The sequence below is a fragment of the Strigops habroptila genome, chromosome 1 (genome assembly GCF_004027225.2).
Source record: "Strigops habroptila isolate Jane chromosome 1, bStrHab1.2.pri, whole genome shotgun sequence".
Classification (NCBI taxonomy): Eukaryota; Metazoa; Chordata; class Aves; order Psittaciformes; family Psittacidae; genus Strigops; species Strigops habroptila.
The window spans coordinates 142,057,999-142,081,205 of record NC_044277.2 but is presented as its reverse complement, the minus strand read 5'-3'; the positions used below and the strand labels follow the sequence as shown (position 1 = coordinate 142,081,205).

Sequence of the window (23,207 nt, the reverse complement as noted above, 5' to 3'; positions counted from 1 at the left end):
GGTGCCTGTGGAATGCTGTGCGCTGGGCCCGGCCGCGGCGGCAGGATACAGCCGAGGCCGGCGATCACTATAAGAACCTCCTTGTGAGAGACGCCATTTTAAGCCTCTCACTCGGTTCGGTGGTGGGAGCAGTAGCGGTGCTCGGGTTGGGGGGGGGGAAACTATCACGGTCGCCACCCGGGAGGCAGCGACGGAGGCACCGCCGCAAGCGAAGAGCCGGGCGAGGAGGAGGAGAAGGCGGCGGCGAGGGAACAAGGAAGGAAAGACTGACCGGACCGGGATCGCCCGGGCGGCAGCAGCAGCCGGAGCCCGGGGAGACCCTGCGCTCTCGCCTCTTTGCAACGTTAGTGCCACTTTTTTCCAGCGGGAACTTGAGGCGAACCCCAGCTGGGCCCCCCTTCCTCAGCGGCCGCCGGTGCCCGGGAGCGGGCGCTACGTCCCGCGGCCGCTGTGGGGTGCAGGGTGTGCCCGGCGCTGAGGCGGGAAGGGCCGGGCGGGTGGGGGGCGCTGCCTGGGTGGGAGAAAGGCGGAGGGGGGGGGGGGGGGGAAGGAAAGGAAAGGAGAAGAGGGCTCTTGTTTGGGGAGGTCCGGACAGCTGCGTGGCTGCAGGAGGCGGCAGCTGCAGCTCCCGAGGTGTCTCTTGGGAAGCTCGTCCTGGGGCGAGGGGGTGGTTGCTGGGGGTCTGCAGGAGAAGGCGAGTCGCTGCCGCCCGGGTCTCCGCAGCCGAGGCCGCGGTGCTTCCGTTGTCGTTCCCCTTCTTCCCTTATCTTTTTTTAAAGGCTGGGGGGAGGTACCGACTCGCCAGTGGGCTGCAGATCGCCGTTGGTGCTATGAGAGGGGGGAAGAGAGCAAGGGACGGGTTTATTTGTACCGAATGCAATTAATCACGGTCACTGCAGTCAGCGGGAGATTACTAATCTGAAGTCTTGTGGGTTTTCGATCTTACTTGCATGCATATTTGCTGGAGAGGTTGTGCTGCTTCTGGATGTCGCCGAAATGGAGCTCCCCGGAGCTGGGAGCAATCAAATTAAGTTTTAACACCCGCATTACCAGAGTCTTGTAGCGAATGACTTGGGGCTTGGGCAGTGTGGGGACTCGCATGCTGCAAGGGGAAGCGCCTGCTGTTTTCCCTAGCCGGCTGGAGGGACGACGGCGGCTCCAACCTCCCAAAGCGCACTTCTGAGGTGTTGGAAGCAAGTTGCGGTGGCTCTCAGTAGGATATGGGCACTTGTGTCTGATTGCCCCTGGAACAGGGAGTTCCAGTTGTTTGGTTTTGGTGGGTTCCTCCCTCTCGAAAAGCTTAGTTAATCTCTTTTCCATATGACTAGCTGCTCCTGGAACAGCAAGGTTTCTTAGATCTAGCAAACCCTTAAATTCTTCCCTAGGCACAACTTGGTGTAGGATGTCGGGCTGCTTTTTGAATCTCTTCCCAAAAACATTTACTGAAGATAACCCCTCCTGGGAAGAAAGGACAGGCTGTGAGGGTACTATGGGCAACTTGCAGGACTTTAGGAAAAGCAGTGTTGATCTTGTGATCAGCTACTTCTTGATCTCTTTCTCACGGAGTAGCCATTGTTCTGACACTCTGTATATTCCAGACATCTGTGGTCATCCCATCCCCCAAAGTATGCAAGTGGTGAATGGAAAGAGGCTGGGCTGGTATGCTGAGGTCGGTGGACGGAAATCAAGGAGGGGTTTTAGTAAAATGAGATCTTTATGTGTTGAGACTCTAGTAAAGGCAAAGACGAGAAAACTACCTGAAAAAGTGTCAGGGTTTTCTTAATATTAAGTGGAGACACACCAGTGAGCACCTTAATTGTGATTTTGTTTCTGAATGACAAAAAGGTACTACTGCAAGGCTTTCAAGAAGCATAAAGGGCAAAACTTGCTGGTGTTTTTTGGGCCAAGTTATAATGTGAATTTCAGTAGCTGACAGTCCAGGAACCAAGAACCTTGCACCATTTATTAAAAGGTGCTGACAGCTGCAGGTATGCGGCTACTGTGTTGATTGCCTAATGGCTGGTACTGTTGAAAATGCGGCTACTTAAATCTTCACGTGAGGCTTTAAGGCTTTCTAAATTCAGCCATTCAGGATAAAATCATATCAGGTGTCTTGCCATTCTGGGTTTGTTCTGAAGCAATGTCATATTTGCTTGGCTAATGGTTCAGATATTTTCTGTTTAGGTATAAGCTGATGTGTGTGGGAATGTTCATGTTGGTCTGTATGGCTGAGCATTTCAAGGAGTCTAGGGGAGAAATAAGTAAAACCATGTTGATGGGAAGGACAATACAATGCACAATAGCTTCTAAAAGCAAGGATTTAATACAAAGTACAGCTTCATTGAAAAAGTCAGTTATTCAAATGTTCTGGTACAGTCTTAGTAAACCCAGCTTCTTTTTTCTTGCCAAAGCAATAAATAGGCTGGGCTACTTGCTTGATATATGGTTTACTATGAACACTGGTGTTTTGTTATAACTACATGGTGTGTCAGTAACTGGCTTATCAAATCTTGGCCATGAAACCTGGCTGTCCTTCAGACATACGGTTTCTTTGTGAAACTGGTTTTGGTCTTCCTGGACTTAATATCCCTGAAAACTTGAGTTTAAGTCGTTTAAATCGTCAGAACACAATACTTCAGAAATTGAATTCAGACAACAAGTTGTCATCCAAAGGTCTTCTAAACTAATAGTGCAGTATTTTGAGGGGTAGAAAAGGAAGTAGCAAGAATGGGGCATGAAACATGGCTATTGTGGACTTCAGTTTTAAGACTGAAGTTTGAATGTGTAGTCTGAAACTCTTGGATAAGGATGTTTCTGCAAAATATTGTCTAGTAGGCAGACTAGTGTGCAAATACAGCAGTAATCAAAATCACTCATGTTAATTCATAGTTAAAGCTGGTAAGGCAGGGATCGTGGTGATCATGCCGTTGCTTGCAGCAAAACTTGTTCTGTGACTTTGGTAGACTGCATACCATGGCAGGAAAATCAGGACTGACCTTACTTACCTGGAACATCCTACCTGATGAAGCCTGACAAAATTTCGTGAGAAACTCTGCAGGCAGCTGGGACTTGCTCTCGGGTCCTCACAGCACCACATTAACTTTGAAAAATTCTGTGAACTCCAGTATTGCTGACTTTATAGTTAAACATAGGAAGATGTGTCTTGGGGGTGCTTTGGTGTTCTGCACCGAGTTGGTTAGACTTGCCAACATAAGGTAGTCTGACAGTGATTAACTTTTATTACCTTTCTGACACTTGATCCCAAGGTGAAATTTGCTGTAGTCAGTGATAAGGCTTTAGCCCAAGAGGGTAATGTCTTAGTATGCTAGTGTTGCATGGCTTGTGTTGCCTCTTCTAAGAAGAGAGGAGCCAGAAATTTTTTTTGCACTGGCAGGTTACTAAATGTAAAGGAGAGAACTAATGGAAGTCTTATTTAGCATATCTGTATGGAACACCAAATTGATAAGGTGAGCAGATGAAACCTGTACCTCAATCTGTTATGAATCTGCTAACTCTTGATTTGGTGTGAAAACTAGTGTCCCCCATGGTTTTGTTGCCTTGGGAAGTACGGGTGCAGATGTTGCTTTACAGCTTGAATTGCAGAACAACTTTTTGTTAACATTCCAAGTTGCTTTAGGAAACAATGTACACTGGCTGGATTAGTATTGCAGAAGTTACTTGCTGTGTTACTTAATACGAAGTAAACTCTGGAGCCTGGTTTAAGGAATAAATTGATTCCCTTAAAGTTTGAAAGAGTTAATGCAGTATTTGAAGTTGCTGCTTTTAACAAGGTAGTATGAGCTAGCTGGATCTTACTGGAGATGGCAAAATACTGGAGTGCACAGTGTGCACTGTATGTATATTTGCTGGAATGAGCATTTCTAGGCTGACTCACTGTGCTAAATGGACTCGTATAAATCAGAAGTTTGCCAACTCTGCAGCAACTGTAGCAAGCAGTTCTGTAGTGTCCTGGCAACAATTCAGGTGCCCTCCAGTGGCCAGAAATCTTAACATCCAAAGGGTGCTGATAAATTTTGTTGCCTTGTCAGTTTGTCTTGATTAAAAGTTGAAAAAACATAGTATCAGACTTCATTAGCATGTTTGTTGCTTAAACAGTGCTTTTTAGAGTGTCAGTACGTCTTACTGCAAATACATAGTTATTCTGACAGACAAGCAAGGACAGTCACTTTCAGATTTGTAAGTATTTCATTAGTGTCAGTGCAATTATGACTAATCACTCTGGTTTCTTAGACCATGGAGATTAGTGTTTAACGCCCATGTACAGGGCTGGCAACATGGTTGCAGCCTAAGAAGAAACTAGATTATGGTAGGATACTTACTGGTTTAGAAAGGGAGGTTGTTAGCTAAATTGTTGCTATATGAGAGTGGAAATGAATATTTCAACTTCTATATAGACAGAAGGGAAAGATGCTTCTGTAATGTGACTGCCATGTACAGTGGCTGTCACCCTTCTTGTTAGTGAGGTCCATGATCATGATAAATGACTGCAGAACCATTAAGTATCTTTTTGACACTCAAAACTAAGTAGGCAGGAAGCTTGAGGGGTGGCAGTGGTTTGTTGCTGAACTTCATTAGTGTTAAATGAAATATGGTATAATGTTTAAGTTCTCATAGGCTATCTATAAATAGTCATGATGGCGGCTTTTTTTTGTATGTGGCTAGGTAAGACTGAAGAATGATGTTTGATCCTGGCTGCTGCCATCTTACTATAGACATCTTACTTGGTAAAAGTGGGGGCACATGGATGAAAAGCTTCAAATTGGTGCATGTTTTAGGTGAGTACTGCTGGCAAACTAAACCTTGGACAGAAACAATAGCTCATATCAAACTGAGAAAGGAGTATGCGTAATGTAGATACCTAACTGTCCTGCATGTAAGGTCTGGTAACTTTCTAAGCTGTGATAATAAAAGTGCTCTTAAGGTTTTGCCCAGCCATGAAGATACTCAAACATAATGAATGCTGCATGAAACCCTAATTGGAAATGCTTGCTGATGACCAAAAGATCTCAAAGTAAATCCACTGCTGAACAGAAGTGACTTAGTAACTGTTTTGAGGTTACTTGCATGAGTTGGTCAAAACAACATACGAGTAATCAGGTTGAAAATCTTGTTGTGAATTTAATGCAAGTTCATAAACTTGAAACTGTCATACCAGTCCTTTAATACTGAGCTGCAAGCTGCTATCAAATGATTGGTATGTACATTATGTGAAGACTTACTTTTGTTCTCAAGCTGGATGTGTAACCCCTGATTAGTAGTTGAGGCAGTTCCTTATATCACCTTAAATGTTAAGATTATCAGCTCTTCTTTCAGCAAAGAAGGATATGTAGGTACTTGAAGCCAATCTTGCCTACTAATAAAGTGATAGATTTTCCTAGTGTTGCACAATGCTTACTAGTGAAAAGCTATCTTAAATGATTCCGTTCAAACATATCCTTATAATTTCTCTGTCAGCTTGAGTACAGCTGCTGCTTATAAACCAGAGACTTCTGTAGAGGACAGACAAATACTCAGTGCAGAAAGTGTAGCTCTCTTTGAAAAGATCACTTTGTTTGCAGATGTTGTTAGAACCTGGTTGCCCATGATTTTGAATATAAAGAATTGTGTTGACCCGACCCTTGCAACTCCTGAATGTTTCTCGGGTAAAGAGCAAAATAATTGTGCTGTGGATCTAAACACTAACTTCTCTGAAGTGACAAGATCCAGTGCTGTGATATTTCAGTTACTACAGTATAAGTATTCCTTTAAGAAGCAAAGAGTATGGGACTATGTGGAAAGGTGTGGTCTTTACATTGCAGAGTATGTCCAGCCACGTGGTGGCCTTAGGCTCTGGCCAGCGTCAAACGAAATTCTGTAGGGTACTGCTGATAGTTGTAAGAAATTACGGTGGTAGGTAACTGTTACTGAGTACTTTTTGACATCTTTTGTCCTATCAATATGTAACTTCCACCAAAATTTCTCTAAAATGTCTCTCCTAAAGAGTAAGGTACTGTGCATCAAAGGTATTACAGCATGTTTACATGATATTGTCAGCTTAATTTTTGGAGAGGCTTCCTGGCAGGTTCTAAAGTTTGAAAGTTCATCTCTTAGAATGATCATGCAGATCAGTGCCTAGGTGAACTTTATTACTTTTATTAATTTAGCTCATATGCTTGTTCTGAATTCTCCTCCAGGTTCTCATCATTTTCTAGATTAGTTATCTCAAGTATTTGTAGGCTGACCATGGCTCTCAGACCAATGTTAACTGTTGCTTTATTGAAACTTCTAATGGGTTGTTTATAAAAGGGTACTTAAAGGTTAGTGCCTTTGAAGACCCTGACTAATTGCACAAGCTGTTAGTGCCTAAATGCGGTGTTCCTTGCTCAAAGCTTTGGGTTTCAGTGACACTCAATGCCGGCAGCTTGAAAGCTCACCAAGTCCATTTCCAATGCATTTTGTGACCTGAACTTTTGGCCAGTGACTAAAGTTGCTCTTCAGTGATCGATTAAAACTGCTGATGATCTGGGTGGCATTCTGTACTTGGGGCAAGCAAAACAAAATGTGCATCTTACTGCACTTACACTATAGCTTCAGCCACACTTGAAACTTGGAAGTGTCACAGTTATCATTTGGCAAGCTGGCTAGGAAGTGTGATTCTTTACTAGGCTGCTGCCCCTTTTAGGAGGAAGGGGAGGGTAAAACAGGTGAGTGTCCTGTAGTTTCAGAGCACTCTGTGCTACAGTCCTAAAGGAAGTGAAGTGTGGTAAAATGGAGACTTGCAGCTGAGTTCTAAAGTCCTTGTGGCCCCTTTCCCTCCACTCTGCCATGTGTGTAGCTTTCTGACCTTGTAACCAGAGTCTTCACTAGACATTTTTTGAGGCATAAATCCTCTTTTAGTACAGCTAACCCAGTGTTTAAGTCTAGTCAAGACTGCCAGATGTCTGCACTTCAGTTCCATTAAGCAGTTGTAATCAACTTAGAGAAGTCTAGCAAGAACAGAAATATCTGCATGCTGTTTGCTTTGGGTAATGAGCATGTGAATAGAAACTCCACTCTGTGCTCTTAATTGGTCTTAGATTGCCAAGCTGACTGAAAATAGACAGGCATAACACTTTATTTTGTGATGTGGCATCAAATCAACTCTTACAAAACTAATAAAAGCTAGTGTAGGGAAGCTCTTCTGCCTCTGTGTTGTGGAAAGGAATTTTTAGATAACTTCCAAGGCAGAAGCCAAAGGCTGAAAAGGCAGAACTATTGATGTAACAGCAAGCTGGGATGTGTGAAGGAAAAAAGAAATGAAGTTGACCTGAAGCAGCAAAAAAACAGTGGCTGAAAGCAGAGGTAACTTGTAGTGAGCATTCGCAGGTCTGTGTGTGTGCTGTCAAATGCTCTTCTGCCACTTCAGTTCTCTGGATTATCCGAGCTAGTTTGTTGCCTCTTTCAGCACATGTTAAAGATATTTAAAGCTTGGAAATTGCAGCCTGTTAAGGTCAGTAAAGCAGATACTATTTGCCTTTCTTAATTTTCTAATGTTTGATAGGAGAAACAGACCACAGACATTCAGGTCTTATTAAGATATTTTAAAGAACAATTTAAGACTTATTCTGGGCTCAGAGTCAAACTTACTGAGATGTGATTAGCTGAACCTAAAACAAAGTATTGCTGTTTGCAGGGCATCTTCTACCTTTCTGCAGGCATCAGTAGTAGGTTGCATTGCCTGAAGTCTAGCTTCAATAAATTTGAGCTGGGTGGATTACACAGGATACTGAGTTTATCACTGCAGTGAACTATTCCTGCTTGGTGGTTGGAAGGAATAATGTGAAGCAAATGTTGCCTGAGGAAATAACCAGAGCAGTTTTGTCATGAGTTAAAGTTTAGGAATGAGTTTGTTCTGTTGCAGTCTAGGATCAGTAAGCTAGTTTTCAGTATGCATGTGCTGTGGCATGACAGGTTCAGGTTATTGGTAGCTCTTAGTTTTCAGTAGAACTACTGAAATAGTTGACATTGCTACATCTTGGCACAACACTTAAATACAGTAATGCTGCTCTATCTCTTGCAATGGTGTTTCTTTTAAGGTGGTAGTGAAGGCTACAGGTATTCTATCATGTAACCCAAAAGAAGATAGAAATGTTTCAGAGCTGTGGAAACACATGGTGTTTTTCCTTCTAGAGTTGGCTGTATTGTTTGACTTGCTTCCTTTTGGTATTAACACTGTATAAGTTACTTCCGTTTACTGAGGATATCTTCAGATGGCCTGTGACAAGGTATCTTTACCCAGTATTAAATATCAACTTGCTGAAAGCAGAAGGAAACCTGACATTAATGAGAAATGTAAAGTTTTATATCCTGATTCCTCCACTCACTGCATGCAGCTATTCCTTTCAGAGTGGACAAGATGACTGAGGACTGCAAATGCTGCTACTTTAGACAGAGTATGGGAATGCTGTTCAATACTTGGGATATGGAATGTATTTAAGCAAAACTCTTGTGTACAAGAAGTATTTTTTTAAATACAAATTTTCAAATTGAAACCCAAGCATGTTATTTATTTTTACTTTGAAATAAAGTATCTTCTGAAATAAAGTATCTATGCAGGGAACCTGCATAGAAAAATCGTAAACACTGTCATTCCTACAGCAAGCTTCTAAGATTCCTTAAAACACACAACACCAAAACTGTACTTTCAGGACTTTCTTCCAATCCTACAGAAGCATCTGATATATTAAAGGCTTCCAAAAGTACCTATCCCAGAGCTCAATAGAAGCCAGACAGAAATCCTCGGAGTTATGTTTTGCTTGGGCTGTCTGGGAGAATGTGAGAGAAGAGGACTTCATCCCCATTTGGATAAGGAATAATAAGTTTACAACAGATTTCTGGTGGTAGAAAGTTTTCCTAAATTGAGACCTACAATGCAAATGATAGTCCTTTTTTTAACTACCCAGGTTATCTCACTTCTTAATCCACAATTAGAAATGTCCAAGTTAGAAACTGACTGCAAGTACCATGGATCATTGCTTCCCACAAGTGCCATCCTTGTTTCCATCTGTGGATAAACATTCTACTAATCAATTCTTACAGGTCATCTGTAACTTCTCCCTCCATCACTCCCTCTCACATCTTACCTGCTGTGTGTTCTTCAGCTAGACTACAACTTTTCACTTTCTGCTAATCAATTTAGTGCTATTCCTAATGAATATTAAAGTGAGTATCTCTGGATCATGTCTTCAGAAGACAAAGTGGAAGGTTTCTTGAAGGAATACTTATAGCACTACATGTACAGGTAGATGAAAAATTGCTGAAGGAGGCAGGACAGTCACTCATGCCTGAAACAGCTTATATACCATGAAAGCTTCTTTGATGTTGCCATTATCAGTGTTGTCTTACTTAGATGATTCCTCTCCCCCCCCTCAGCTTCCTTTTCTAGAAAACAGATTAATAACTTCCAGGATAAGATCAAAGGATTTTTTAAAATCCTTAATCGAATGCATTTCCCACATCCTCCACTTGAAAACTAAGGTTAATGAGGAAGCTTCTGCTACATTAAGTTCTTACATATCTGTTCTTGGGTCATAGGAATGAGTGCTGTAGTTATCTGGTGTTATTAATTTTGGAACTGGTGTTTCCTGTAAAGCAGATACTCGGGCAGCATCATTGGCAGGCAGCTGCCTGAAACAAGACCAGTTACAAAATTAGACCTAAAGAATGCTTCCAGTAACACCTTGGTAATAGTTGCAATAGCTTTGGAATACTTGGAAAAAAACTGTTTTCCAGTACATGTACTTCTTTTTACTTGTATGTAGCTGATTCATGTTTTTAAGTGCTGTAACTGGCAGAAGAAGATGAAGATCAGCTTTTTCTATTTAAAAAAAATTGTTAATTTAAAGATGCAGTTGCTTGGTCTGCCCTAGGTGAGATGTATCAAAACATGGTCTGTAGACATATCCCTTTGAATAGAAACAGTGATTGAATGTGTCAGTCTTGATTTCCCATACAATATTTAGTAACATGCTGTGCTCAAGCAAAAGATTTATGTAAGACTTTCAAACTTCAAGTTTGACTTGCTTTATAAAGGGGAGGGGATCTGCTTATCAAATCAGTCAGGTAATCTGAGTCAATCTTAATGAAGATAATTACTCAGATTTGAGAAATGTTATAGGCTTGTTGACTTCCTTGGCATGTGCCTAACTCTTCTCCAAAATCAGAAGTTGATACCCAAGTTTTATTCATTATCAAAACATTCCTCTTTCAGTCCTTTGAAACCCAACAAATTTGCACTGTCTTCTATAGTAACTTGAAACTATTGGCTCATAAGCCCGCTAAGCTTGCAGAACTATTTTTCTCATTTTTCTAGAATTCACGTGCAAGGTTGGGACTGATGGTGCACAACATAGTCTAGTGCAATGTCCTGCACTGCACTTCATATGAGGAATTTAGTATATATTAAAAAACCCCAGCCCCCATTTAAACCCAGAGCTGATGATGAATGCTAAATGAGTGGAGAGTGTCATGGGGGATGTTTTAAGAAGTTAACATTTCCATAACTCCTGGCAGTACATTGCTATGAACTTCTTAATAAATGTCATGTTATAAAAATTCAGACTTGACTTCGGAGTACCAGCTAGTCTTTAAAAATAGTGGGGCTTACAGAAGCTTGCTGTCATGCTAAAGTATATCAAGTCGTTCTATCTCTTCCTGATGGTTAAGAGCTGTATCACTGACCTTGATGATGGAATGTCACCAGTCGTGTACTCCAATAAATTTGAAGAGGGGCTTGATTGAAAGGAGCTGGTATATGCTTCACGGCTGAAGACACAAGCTTTATTATCCTAGCAAGGTTTTTTGTGGTGTTTCCACTGCCCCACCACCTCACCCCATCCTGCATGTATTGATCCAGTTTCTGTTGGGCAAATGAATAGCACAAGTATTTGTACCTGGTCTGGGGTTGTCACTATCTTTGGTGATTGTTAACGCTTGTCAGTGACACACAGGAAAATAAAGTCAGCAGCTTGCCTGGATGCAGTTTACTCCTTTGTAGAATGGGAAAGAAAATTCGGTTACAGAAACCCTAAAACCAAACAGAATGTACCCCTTTTCCCTGGCTACCTTTGGTCTGCAGGTATTTTGAATTCTTAGGATTAAAACCATTTTTCCCATCTAAATAAAAAGATGCTCCCTGGAATTGCTGAGGGTGGTTACAGGAGTATGAAATGCAGATGAGGATGTCAGAAACTTTCAGGTGCAGCCAGCAGGCTTATCTAAGGTCAGCATTTCAGAGACTGAACATCTGACTGATAATGCAGTTCTGAGCACTAAATCAGTATTCTTCATTGCCATTTTGTAGATGTTCTTCAGCTTTGGTTTGGAATAGTATTGCAGTTCAGCAGCTAGTCTGCTCTGCTGGATTGTATCTAATGGTACAGCTACTCTTCTGATCTCTTCAGGCTGCTGAAATTGAACAGCCATTTCAGAGTGCAGCTGCTGTGAGCCAGCTGCATTCGTTTGTGCAGAATTCAACAGTGGAAGGAAATTCTGAATGTTGTTCTAGAGCCCTGTATTGCATATTTGAATCTGAGGTGGTAGTAAACATCTCAAAGCATGGTCAACGCTCCTGACTGGTTCATCTGCCAATATGTTAACTTCAAAACTAGTTTGGTGATAATTTTTTATTAACAGCCTCGTGATAGGAGGAGACAGGAAAGGTTACAATAAAAATAGATCTTTTGTGGTAAGCATATTGCAAATTGCATATAGCAGCTGGATCTCACCCAGTTTTCCACTGGAAATGTTGCATCTGACTTACAGTGAGTACTACAGGGAGTGAAGATACAAATTCTAGTGCTATTCCATTGCTTTCTGTTTGTCAGCCCCACTAACACCTTCCAAAGTAATGCATAAGACCTGCAGGGAGCCATCAAGCTTTTGTATTGGCACTGCTTCCAACTTAGGTACTGAGAATTTTTGTATTAATGGTGAACTGACAGCATGACTTAGTTTTTCCTTCCCCTTACCACTGCTACTCCAAAATGTTGGAAGAATCCAGTGTTCAAGGGACTGGAAAAAAATGGTCGTATTGTCAGTGCATCCTCCATGCAAATTGTGAGTAGACTGAGTTGGCTAGTCTCTTCCAAGCTGTGGAGTAGGACTGGTTTAGGGACTTTAGCATTACCGTATGCATAGCAGGGTACTTCCTGGATGTTATTATGTCTTAAATCAGCTCAGTGCTGCTTACCTGCTGCAGATGCAGATCGACTGTCCATTTTAAAAGAGCCAAGGAAGGGTTGCTGCCAAAAGTTGTGGAAGTGCAGAGTCAGGACAAACAGCACTGGCATTTGTACAGCAGAGTAACGAGATTGCTCAGGAGCTGCTGGAGTATCCTGCAGCTGGCTCAGGGACAGTGAAATATAAGCCATTCAGTGAGACTTTTAAAACTGCAGGCCTGTCTTCTGTTTAATTCTGATTTTCTAAAAGGTACTCCTGAAGGAGACTCTTAAACTGGGAAATCTGTCTTTACACAAATAGTGTCAAATGGACTTTGTTCTCCTGACACACAGTACTGCAAGCCCGTCCTTAAAAGAGATTAGTGGCTTGCCCTTACTTCATTGTCTAGGAATGTTTTGATCAGCATAACTCTAACACCTAAGGGCACATTGAAAGCTGATTGCTGGAAGAGATGGTTTTGCTCACTGCACTAGTTACCACTACAAATGTTTCTGGTTGGCTAGCTCCCAGAATAGGCTGTCACCAGCTCTGTGTCGTGTTGAAAATGGTGTTCGACTGGGGGAAGGGGAGCAAATGAAATAAAAGTGACAGCTTTGAGTGACCCGTTGTGAAGCTGTAGCCTCGAATTTCTCTTTCTGGGTTAGTGAAGAGACAGCTACAGATTTATGGTACAAATACTTCCTTACTGTTTGATGCTGTCAAATGGAGGTGCATACTGAAGATTTTGATAGGGCATTCAGTCATATTTCAGCCTCCTGCCCCCAATTATCTTGGTTTTCTGTGCAAAAAAAAAAAGTGAGTTTGGTGACTTCATGTGTGCAACTAAAGGAGAGCATTTGTTTACAAAGCTGGTTCAATTTTCAGTTGAACTTCAAGGAAGACTGTTTTGTGTAGGAAGAAACCTCTCTTCTTGTGGTACAGCAAAGAATTAAAGGAGGAGGTATTATAACTCTTTTATGTAGTCTTTGTACCTCTGAAATAATATCAGCTTGTCTTAAATGTTCATTTCAGCTTTCCCCATGAAAATCCATGTTGTAACCCTGTATCAAACAGTTCTTCTAGTATCTTAAGAGTAGTTGTCTTTGAGGGAAATGACATTTAGCTCTTGTCTTTGCGGCATGTCCAAGCTGCGGAATTTAATGTCTGGACTTCGTGCAAGGATAGAGAAGTAAAAAATGGCTCTATCATGATCAGTCTTAAATTCTTTTGCAGTTTTAAGAGAATTTATCTTACATGTAGTCTGCCAGAAAAAGTCTGGGTGAAACATCTCATTCTTTTGCATCTCTGTCCATGGGGGTTTGCTAATTAGCACTGTAGTATGAAATGGCAAGATAGGTGAAGTCTTAGTTTGCAATTCTAGTGTTCTAATATGAAATTCTGTCTTACTAGCTCTGATTAGTGTTTAATAAGTTCTAACCTTGCTCTTTTCCAGGGTCTCTGAAAGGTAGCAGGAAAGAGTTCTGGGAGCACAAGGAACATGGCAACCCAAGGTATATAATGCCTTACAATTTCTATTATTAGAATCTAGTAGTTCTAATAAAGAGCAGTTAAACTGGCTCCTTACTCCCCTTTTTAAACTTTTTTAAAGTCACTTGGATTGAATAATGTCTGCTCTACTCAGTATTTAATACCTTGCACAGGAAATCAAACCTGCAAAGAAGTTTGTCATTGTAAGCTTTTTGGGTCCCTTAAGTACAGTCAAGTACATACAGTTTGTGGAAAAGGGAACCTTTAAGCAGTAGACTAAGACTGTCACAATAGCAGTGATTGCTCTGCCTGTTAGTTGGGTTTATTGGCATCTGTATTGGTTTGATATAGAATCTAAGTTTAAAACTGCTGTCTCACTTGCAGTGCTACCTCTGCTGAGTTGAAGTAGTTGTTTATGGAAGTTTATTTTCGTTTAAAAACTGTGTCATCTCTTGGAAGATTGCTGGAGTAATTAAACTAAGCTGAATTGTTCAACAATGATTTCTTACAGCTGACTTGATGGAGTTGGATATGGCAATGGAGCCAGACAGAAAAGCAGCAGTCAGTCATTGGCAGCAACAATCGTATCTGGACTCTGGTATCCATTCTGGTGCCACAACAACTGCTCCCTCCTTGAGTGGCAAGGGAAATCCTGAAGAGGAAGATGTGGACACGACACAAGTGCTGTACGAGTGGGAGCAAGGATTCTCTCAGTCCTTTACCCCAGAGCAAGTTGCTGGTAAGGCCTTTTCTGTTACACTGGTTTGCTTAGACATGCAGCTTAACAATACAGAAACCTAAATACTGAATTACTGCCAGTCTAGAAGATGAGCTCTTTATTCTGTCTTTGAGGTAATGACTTACCTTGGTTTTCAGATATTGATGGCCAGTATGCAATGACTAGAGCTCAGAGAGTGCGTGCAGCTATGTTCCCTGAAACATTGGATGAAGGAATGCAAATCCCATCCACGCAGTTTGATGCTGCTCATCCAACTAATGTGCAGCGCCTGGCTGAGCCATCCCAGATGTTAAAACATGCTGTTGTTAATTTGATAAACTACCAAGATGATGCTGAACTTGCAACTCGTGCGATCCCAGAACTGACCAAACTGTTGAATGATGAGGACCAGGTAAGCATTTTGTTTGCCTCAGTGTAGCTTGCTTGTGGGGCTTCTTCAGTGACTTTAAAACTAAGTTTTCTTCAAATGTTCCTGCAGGTGGTGGTGAACAAGGCTGCAGTTATGGTTCATCAGTTATCCAAAAAGGAAGCATCTCGCCATGCTATTATGAGATCTCCTCAAATGGTATCTGCTATCGTACGTACCATGCAAAACACAAACGATGTGGAAACAGCTCGTTGTACTGCGGGTACACTACACAACCTCTCACATCATCGTGAAGGCTTGTTGGCAATCTTCAAATCAGGAGGCATCCCTGCTTTGGTTAAAATGCTTGGGTATGTGGACTGCTAATACTACGGTACATGTGTTTTTCAGTTGGTACTAGTAGGTGCAGGTATTCACAAGGGTTTTTTTTTTTTTTCCCTTGTGTAGGTCCCCAGTAGACTCGGTGCTGTTCTATGCCATTACAACCCTTCACAATCTCCTGTTGCATCAGGAAGGAGCCAAAATGGCTGTTCGCCTGGCTGGTGGGCTGCAGAAAATGGTTGCCTTGCTCAACAAGACAAATGTCAAGTTCTTGGCCATCACAACGGACTGCCTTCAGATCTTAGCGTACGGCAATCAAGAAAGTAAGGTGAGTGCCTCTGCTACTGAAGCACTTTAAATGAGCAAGTGTGCTGTGGGTAGCCCAACAGTTCCTGTGTACTGACCTCCTTATTCTGAACCTTCAGCCACATTAGGCTTTTGCCAGTCAGTCCTGAGGTGAAGGATGCAGGAATTGCTTTGCAGAAATGCAGTCATGCTTCTAGTGAGACTGCAAAGCTTACAGATCATGGAAGCAGATGTGAAGTTTTTCACACCCATCTGTAACCTCTGATGGGTGTAAGCCAGCAACAATTACTACCTGCTGACATGCACAGAAGTGACTGATAAATGTAATTTTTGCTGTCTTTCAGCTGATTATTCTGGCAAGTGGTGGACCCCAGGCACTAGTAAACATAATGAGGACCTATACTTACGAGAAGCTATTGTGGACCACTAGTAGGGTGCTGAAAGTGTTGTCAGTTTGCTCCAGCAACAAACCTGCTATTGTTGAGGCTGGTAAGTACCTTGTAAGCATGGTAACTTCAAAAGCTATACAGTACTTCAGGATCAGTACATTCCACACAAGAACAGAAACTGCTAGCATCAAAAATTGAACTCGGATCGTTCCTTTAGTCCATAACTAGTTTTGGAAACCTTTAGTGTCCAGAAGTATAAAAAGCAGTCTGTTTGCAGTAGGTCTGCTTTGTTTTTAGCTGGTTGCTGCGCATTGTCAGAATGGTCTCCTTAGAATACGTGTACATTTAAAAGGCCCAGTGTCACACTCTTGACATGAATTTCTGGGTTGTCTTCTATGGGATGAAGGGCTAGGGCCTAACCATTTATGATACTAATGCCAAGAAAGATCCAGAAGCTTGTGAGATACGCACTTAGACTTCAAGAGGGAGAAGGACCTAGCTGTTCACAAGATGAGGATCTAAGTATGATGTCAGACCTGACTAATGCTGTGAAATCTGTATCATCTTCTAGGTGGGATGCAGGCTTTGGGACTCCACCTCACAGATCCAAGCCAGCGCCTTGTCCAGAACTGTCTCTGGACTCTGAGAAATCTGTCAGATGCTGCAACAAAGCAGGTACGTAGCTCTTCTAAGCGATCAGGATCAAAACCCAACGTAGCAGAAGAGGAGAGAGACTAAATTTTGCTTCGTTCTATTTTGCAGGAGGGCATGGAAGGCCTTCTAGGAACTCTTGTTCAGCTTTTAGGATCAGATGATATTAATGTTGTGACTTGTGCTGCTGGCATCCTTTCTAACCTTACCTGCAACAATTACAAGAACAAGATGATGGTTTGCCAGGTTGGTGGCATTGAGGCTCTTGTGCGCACGGTTCTTCGGGCTGGAGACAGGGAAGACATCACAGAACCTGCTATTTGTGCGCTCCGTCACCTCACTAGCAGACATCAAGAAGCTGAGATGGCTCAAAACGCAGTGCGTCTCCATTACGGGCTCCCAGTGGTGGTTAAACTGTTGCACCCACCGTCACACTGGCCTTTGATCAAGGTAAATGATGGTTAACAGCTTCCAGCACTGAAAACTGGTGCTTTTTAAAATGTAATTTTAACTGTGCAAAATACTTTGTTTCCAAGGTGTTGGGGAATGCAATTTGTCTGACGGGAAAATTGCTTCAATTGAGTAACTTAGCATTGTCTCCTGGAGATTTAAGCGTTTGGGGTCAAGAGATGAATAAAAGAAATTGCTAACGGCAAGCACACTCACCACACTCTTATTCCCCATCCCCTTTCTTATCTGCAGGCTACTGTTGGTTTGATCCGCAATCTGGCGCTCTGTCCTGCAAACCATGCCCCGCTGCGTGAACAAGGTGCTATTCCAAGGCTAGTTCAGCTGCTGGTTAGAGCACATCAAGATACCCAGCGACGTACTTCTATGGGTGGAACACAACAGCAGTTCGTGGTAAGTGCCCACCACTAACTGAAGTTACATGTAACATTGTCTCTAGAACTCCTCATTTGTCAGTGAGCCTCAGCCATGTATTGTTTAGTCTAAACAGCTGTTGTAATTTGCTCTGTTTCATGTTACTCTCTTGGTGTGCTGATAATTCCATCTTGGCAGACCTGAAGTTTTTGTTAAACAAAGAAGAACGCCAAAACCTTGGTTCTTATTTTACTAAGAACCCCTTGAGCATTTAATTCTGTATGCTGTAGATCACAGAAACAGTGGGTTTGCCTGCTCTGGCAAGGCAAGTAGTTCTGTACTAGGAAACCAGAACTGTCTCATTATGCATTCTCAGAAGTATGGGTTTAAGAATGTTATCACAGCTTATTGTATGTTTTCAAGGGTTCTTAGAGCTGTAAAAGCACTGAGGAGTTGTATTTCTTACCTGTTTAGGTACCAGGTCAGTGTGGCAAGATCAGTCTTGATTTTTTTTCCCCCCCATTAAACTCATTAATAAAGGGGAAATTGCCTTAGCAGGGGCAAATGGAAGCAGGAGTGTAATTAATACTTGCGGAGGCAGGAAGGGGCATCTTTGTTACTGATAACCACTGTTTCAAAACTGCCCAGCTAATCCATTTTGGGGGAAGAAGAGCCAGTGTTCAGACATGAAGGTCATAATGAACTGAAGTAAAAATTGAGAACACTGGGAGGAGTTCCACTCAGATGCTTCACTTACTGAATTTAGTTGGGTAAACTGGGCCAACTCCTAGTAGGGGTGTTAAGTTTGAAGGCCAGCAGTAGACAGTGGATATAAGTCCTGTTGGGGGAAGGGGGTAAGTGCAGGGTCAAGTTTGGTTCATTTTTGGCAGGCTGATCAGCTTTTTGACAGTCATTTTAGAAGATCGCATGCAATATCTCAACTTCAGATAATGCCTTTTCTTTCCCTGACCAGGAGGGTGTGCGTATGGAAGAAATTGTTGAGGGCTGCACTGGAGCCCTGCATATTCTTGCACGTGATGTTCATAATCGAATCGTAATCAGGGGCCTAAATACCATTCCACTATTTGTGCAGGTAAGTAAGAGCTCAAGATAATGCTATTGTACATACTAGAAGAACGAGTAATACCGCTCTTGTGCTTCCTCGGTAGAACTGCTAAATGAGATTGTGCTGAAGAGCTCATTTCAAATGGAATTGCTAAAGAAACCCTCGTCTTTTGGTTGCAGTTGTTGTACTCTCCCATTGAGAATATCCAGAGAGTAGCTGCCGGTGTACTCTGTGAACTGGCTCAAGACAAGGAAGCAGCTGAAGCAATCGAAGCTGAAGGTGCAACTGCCCCTTTAACAGAACTGCTTCATTCTAGGAATGAGGGTGTTGGTAAGTGAACTTAAAAGACAGGTTTCAAACCTGTGTTAGGAAAGTGGCTAGAAGAGTTGACCTTTACTAAAATCACTCTTCCTTTCGATAGCAACATACGCAGCTGCAGTGCTGTTCAGAATGTCTGAGGACAAACCGCAAGACTATAAGAAGAGACTTTCAGTTGAATTGACAAGCTCTCTGTTCAGGACTGAGCCAATGGCTTGGAATGAGGTGAGTTGTGTCTTCTGTGTTACTGGTTCCTTAGGCAGACTTTACTTCCAAGTCCTCCCTCCTTCCAGTAGTGATGTGTAGATGCCATCAGTGATCCGGGCCCAGCTTTACATTTGGCTGTACCTTTTTTACTCTATGCTTTCAGATTCACTGAACCTGTGGCAAGCAGCCTTAGAGCTGCTTCTTCCCTTGCAGATAGGAGGAGTCCATTCTTTACTGCTGTTAAAGTTTATAATTCTCATTATGTTTGTTAGTGTGCAAAGCTGTACAGGAGAACTTTGTACATTTCTGTGCTGTTTATCACAAACTCTGAATGCAAAAATGGAGGTATGAGTGATATTAGGGAAACATAAAGATAAAACATATCCTGTGAGGGTTCTGTCAAGCAAACAGTGTTGGACTAATAATCTTGGTGTGGGGATGCAATTTGTGTTCTTACAGTTGAGCTTTCAGACTTGAATATGTTTGCAGGCTGATTATCACCCATTGCCTTTCTTCATGCTTTAAGGGCTGCACAGTGAATTGAGACTGAAAACAAACACTGTGGATGAGGTAGAGGGAAGGTTTTGCTAAGTCTCTGTCTCTTCCCCAGATTATCTTATATTGTCTGTATTTACTAAATGAAGGACAGTAGCCCTTGATTTGTACTATTTCAGTGCTTATTTTTCTGTTTTCCTAAAGTCTGTATTTACCACAGTAATGTGAAAAAGGAAAGAAAAAAAGCTAAAATGGAATATCTCTTGGAGTTATGCAGTTGCACTGCAGACAGGTACTTCTGTAATTGGGGCAAACTGGGAGAGGTTCCTTCAGCACTCTTAAAAGCTCTGTTGCTGGCTGGGGAATCTCGGAACAGGTGACTTGCAGGAGCTTACAGGTGCACCTGAGGAGGTGTGTTCCTAGACCTGCCCCATCTTTTTCATTCCCAAACAGAACCCTCCTTCCAGTGATCTGAGGATTTCTGTATCTAAATGTGGCTGTTAAACTAGATGCAGGTGCTTAGATAAAAATGCATATCATGTTCACAAAAGTACCCTACTTGCAGTGCTCACTGCAGGAGAGTTGCTAATAAGGGATCTGGGGCAAGCTTCAGAACTTTTTAAACTCAGAATCACTAGTTCTGGCCCAAAGATCACACGTTAAAACTGTTTTGTAACTTTTTGTGTACATCTAGACGGCAGATCTTGGACTAGATATTGGTGCCCAGGGAGAACCTCTTGGATACCGCCCAGATGGTATGTCTCTTCTGTTTCTCTTGACTGAACTTAAGTCAGATGAAGTCAAGTCATAGGTTTTAAAGGAGAACTGCAAATGAGCGAAGAGTGAATTACTCTTCAATAAGGTATTGCAAACTGACAGGCTGAGGGGAACTTGCCAGTTCAAATAACCAGTTCCTGCAGCCCCACTGGCAGCACTGAAATGGGAGCCATATGAACATGCAAAACCAGTGTCTCTTGCCTGAGTCCTGTGGGAGCATCTCCCACTGAGCTGTGTTGTTTCCAGAAATCTTCTACATTCTTTACAAATGGACTTGACAATTCCAATAGTGCAGTTTTTCTTTAAAACAAAAAAGCTGGTATTGAATGTATTAGTCTGTGAGTGGCTATAGACTTGAACGCAAGCCTTTCCCTAAGGATTCTAAGCTATTTTTGACTAGTCTTTCAGAAGCAAGTCTACAGTCTTGGAGCCTGGTTTTGCTGCAGTATTGTTGAATTGTAGTACTGTTGATTGTGCAGACTAATGGCTTGGCTGGAACCTGCTCGTGCTTCTGACTGCAGTGTGCTTTGTCTGCAGGATCATACTGGAAGGCTGTTTCGAACAATGGAATAGCCATTAAGGGCAGGCAACAGATTGTGTTGAACTTGGCTGAACTAGAAAAAGAATTAGATGGCTACAAAAATCTTCTCACACACTGATACTTGCAGCTTCTGATGCATCTAACATCTGTTAACATTATGCTTTTTTTCCCTCTGCCACCTTTAACTTTCTTAGATCCTAGCTACCGTTCTTTCCACTCGGGCGGATACGGTCAGGATGCCTTGGGTATGGACCCTATGATGGAACATGAAATGGGTGGCCACCACCCTGGTGCTGACTACCCAGTTGATGGTCTGCCAGATCTTGGCCATGCCCAGGACCTTATGGATGGGCTGCCTCCAGGTGACAGTAATCAGTTGGCCTGGTTCGATACTGACCTGTAAATCATCCTTTAGGTAAGAAGCTCCAACCTTGAATTTCAAAAACAAAACAAAAAGAGAAAACCCGATGACTGGACTGAGGACTTGGTTGGCAGGGAGGGATTGGCTCAGTTGGGTCCCAGTGTGCCACAGTAGTGCATAAACGCTCTGGAAACACGCAACCAGAACACTCCAAACTGACTTCTGCTGTCAAGTGTGGAAGTAATTAACTGTTAATGTCTTGTGCACTGGCTTCATGCAGTCTTTATGTGTCAAAGCAGTTCTTTACTCGGGAACACTGACCCCTGTGTTTTTTCTCTTCGCAGCTGTATCATCTGAATGAACTTGCATTGATTGGCCTGTAGAGTTGCTGAGAGGGCTCGAGGGGTGGGCTAGTATCTCAGAAAGTGCCTGACACACTAACCAAGCTGAGTTTCCTATGGGAACAATTGAAGTAAACTTTTTGTTCTGGTCCTTTTTGGTCGAGGAGTAATAATACAAATGGATTTTGGGAGTGATTCAAGAAACGAAGAATGCACAAGAATGAATTGCAAGATGGAATTTATCAAACCCTAGCCTTGCTTGTTAAAAATTTATTATTTTTTTTAAATCTCTGTAATGGTACTGACCTTGCTTGCTTTGGAAGTAGCCTTTCTTTTTGCAGTAATTGTTGTTAGGTTTTTTTAAAGTCTCTCGTAGTATTAAGTTATAGTGAATATGCTACAGCAGTTTCTAATTTTTAAGGATTGAGTAAAGGTGTAGAACACTAATTCATAATCGCTCTAACTGTATTCTGAATAAAGTGTAACATTGTGTAGCCTTTTTGTATAAAAAAAAACTAGACAAATAGAAATGGTCCAATTAGTTTCCTTTTTAATATGCTTAAAATAAGCAGGTGGATCTATTTCATGTTTTTGATCAAAAACTTTATCTGGGATATGTCTGGGTAGGGGCCAGTAAGAACTGTTTATTTGGAACCTTGTATTGGACAGTTTACCAGTTGCCTTTTATCCCAAAGTTATTGTAGCCTGCTGTGATACAGATGCTTCATGAGAAAAATGCAGTTATAAAATGGTTCAAAATTAAAGTAAACTTTTAATTCACTCTGTGTCAAATTATTTCAGATCATAGAGTGTGTTTGTGCGGTAACAAGTTTTCTGACAACCATCCTGGAATTGCACATCATTTTCAGTACTTCAGAGGAGGAGGCCAGAACCATTTATCCCACTAAGGAGTAGGTACCCTTTAGAGCCTCATGTCCTGGTGACAGGGGTCCTCTCAGACAGTGTTCTTCCCTGTGACCTGCTGCCACTTTGCTTTGGCATGTTCCCTCAGCCAGATGTGAGGCAACTCACTTCCTGCCTGGCCCAGCAGCCCCATACTCGCTTTTGGGCTTCAGAAGGTGAGAACAGTGTTAGTTGGCACTGCCACCAGGGTCAAATGAAGAGCCTTTGCTTACCAACTGTCAGCTGGGTCAGTAACTTAAACCTCTTTTCAGGGGTCCTTGGTCTTGTGTGAGATAGATAGATAGGACCTGTGTGTAACTGATTTCTCTTGTGGCAGCAGGGGATGTGGTTCTTCAACCATTAATTCATCACTGCACATCTGCACAGTGCAGCTGGCACCAGCCTCTGCTGCGAGCAAGAGCTCCCAGGCCCTTCTTCAGTGCAGAAGTTTGCTGGTGGAAGATCAGAGGGTCTCTTGACTGTACTTACTTGAGATCCCAAGCTGCTGAGAGCTGAACAAAGCTACACAATGGACTGTCCCCTCTTGCAGAGCAAGGGCCCTGCGGCTGCAGAGGGACAAGTCTTTCTTACCCAGTTAGCTTGGTTTCTCTTGGCCACACTCACACTAGAAAACCATGACTGTAAAACACTTCACCAAGTAGTAGCCACCACTTTGCTTTTCCCCATTTCTAGTAACTCCAGCTCTAATCCCAGCTGTCAAGCTATTTAAAGTAATGTAAGAAAACAATTCCTGTAAACCAGACACAGTGAAATCAGTTTGCTTACCATGGGGCGCTCCACATACTCTGGAGAACTGGCTGTCCAAGAGCAGGATTGTAGAAGCAATGTTCCATAAGGCACCTGTGTTGGGGAAGTGTGGCAAGAACATGGAGATGCTGCTTGGAAAGGGGAGTGTT

General features: G+C 42.4%; 1 protein-coding gene across 1 annotated transcript; it reads left to right on the top strand.

Moving 5' to 3' along the window:
* Positions 1-97: 97 nt before the first annotated feature.
* CTNNB1 (catenin beta 1) lies at positions 98-22,167 on the top strand. The gene is made up of 16 exons (XM_030512727.1): positions 98-343; positions 13,652-13,709; positions 14,198-14,425; positions 14,563-14,816; positions 14,904-15,142; positions 15,240-15,441; positions 15,764-15,908; positions 16,380-16,483; positions 16,571-16,909; positions 17,162-17,320; positions 18,255-18,374; positions 18,527-18,677; positions 18,769-18,890; positions 20,062-20,122; positions 20,880-21,100; positions 21,391-22,167. The coding sequence occupies exons 2-15, from the start codon at positions 13,697-13,699 to the stop codon at positions 21,086-21,088; spliced, it is 2,346 nt and encodes a 781-aa protein (XP_030368587.1). The 5' UTR covers positions 98-343; positions 13,652-13,696; the 3' UTR covers positions 21,089-21,100; positions 21,391-22,167.
* Positions 22,168-23,207: the final 1,040 nt, after the last annotated feature.

Excerpts from the sequence above, each read along its gene's own strand:
- CTNNB1 (XM_030512727.1), top strand. Across the intron at positions 15,442-15,763 it reads ACGGCAATCAAGAAAGTAAG|CTGATTATTCTGGCAAGTGG; the intron begins GTGAGTGCCTCT and ends GCTGTCTTTCAG. Across the intron at positions 18,678-18,768 it reads TTCTAGGAATGAGGGTGTTG|CAACATACGCAGCTGCAGTG; the intron begins GTAAGTGAACTT and ends TCCTTTCGATAG.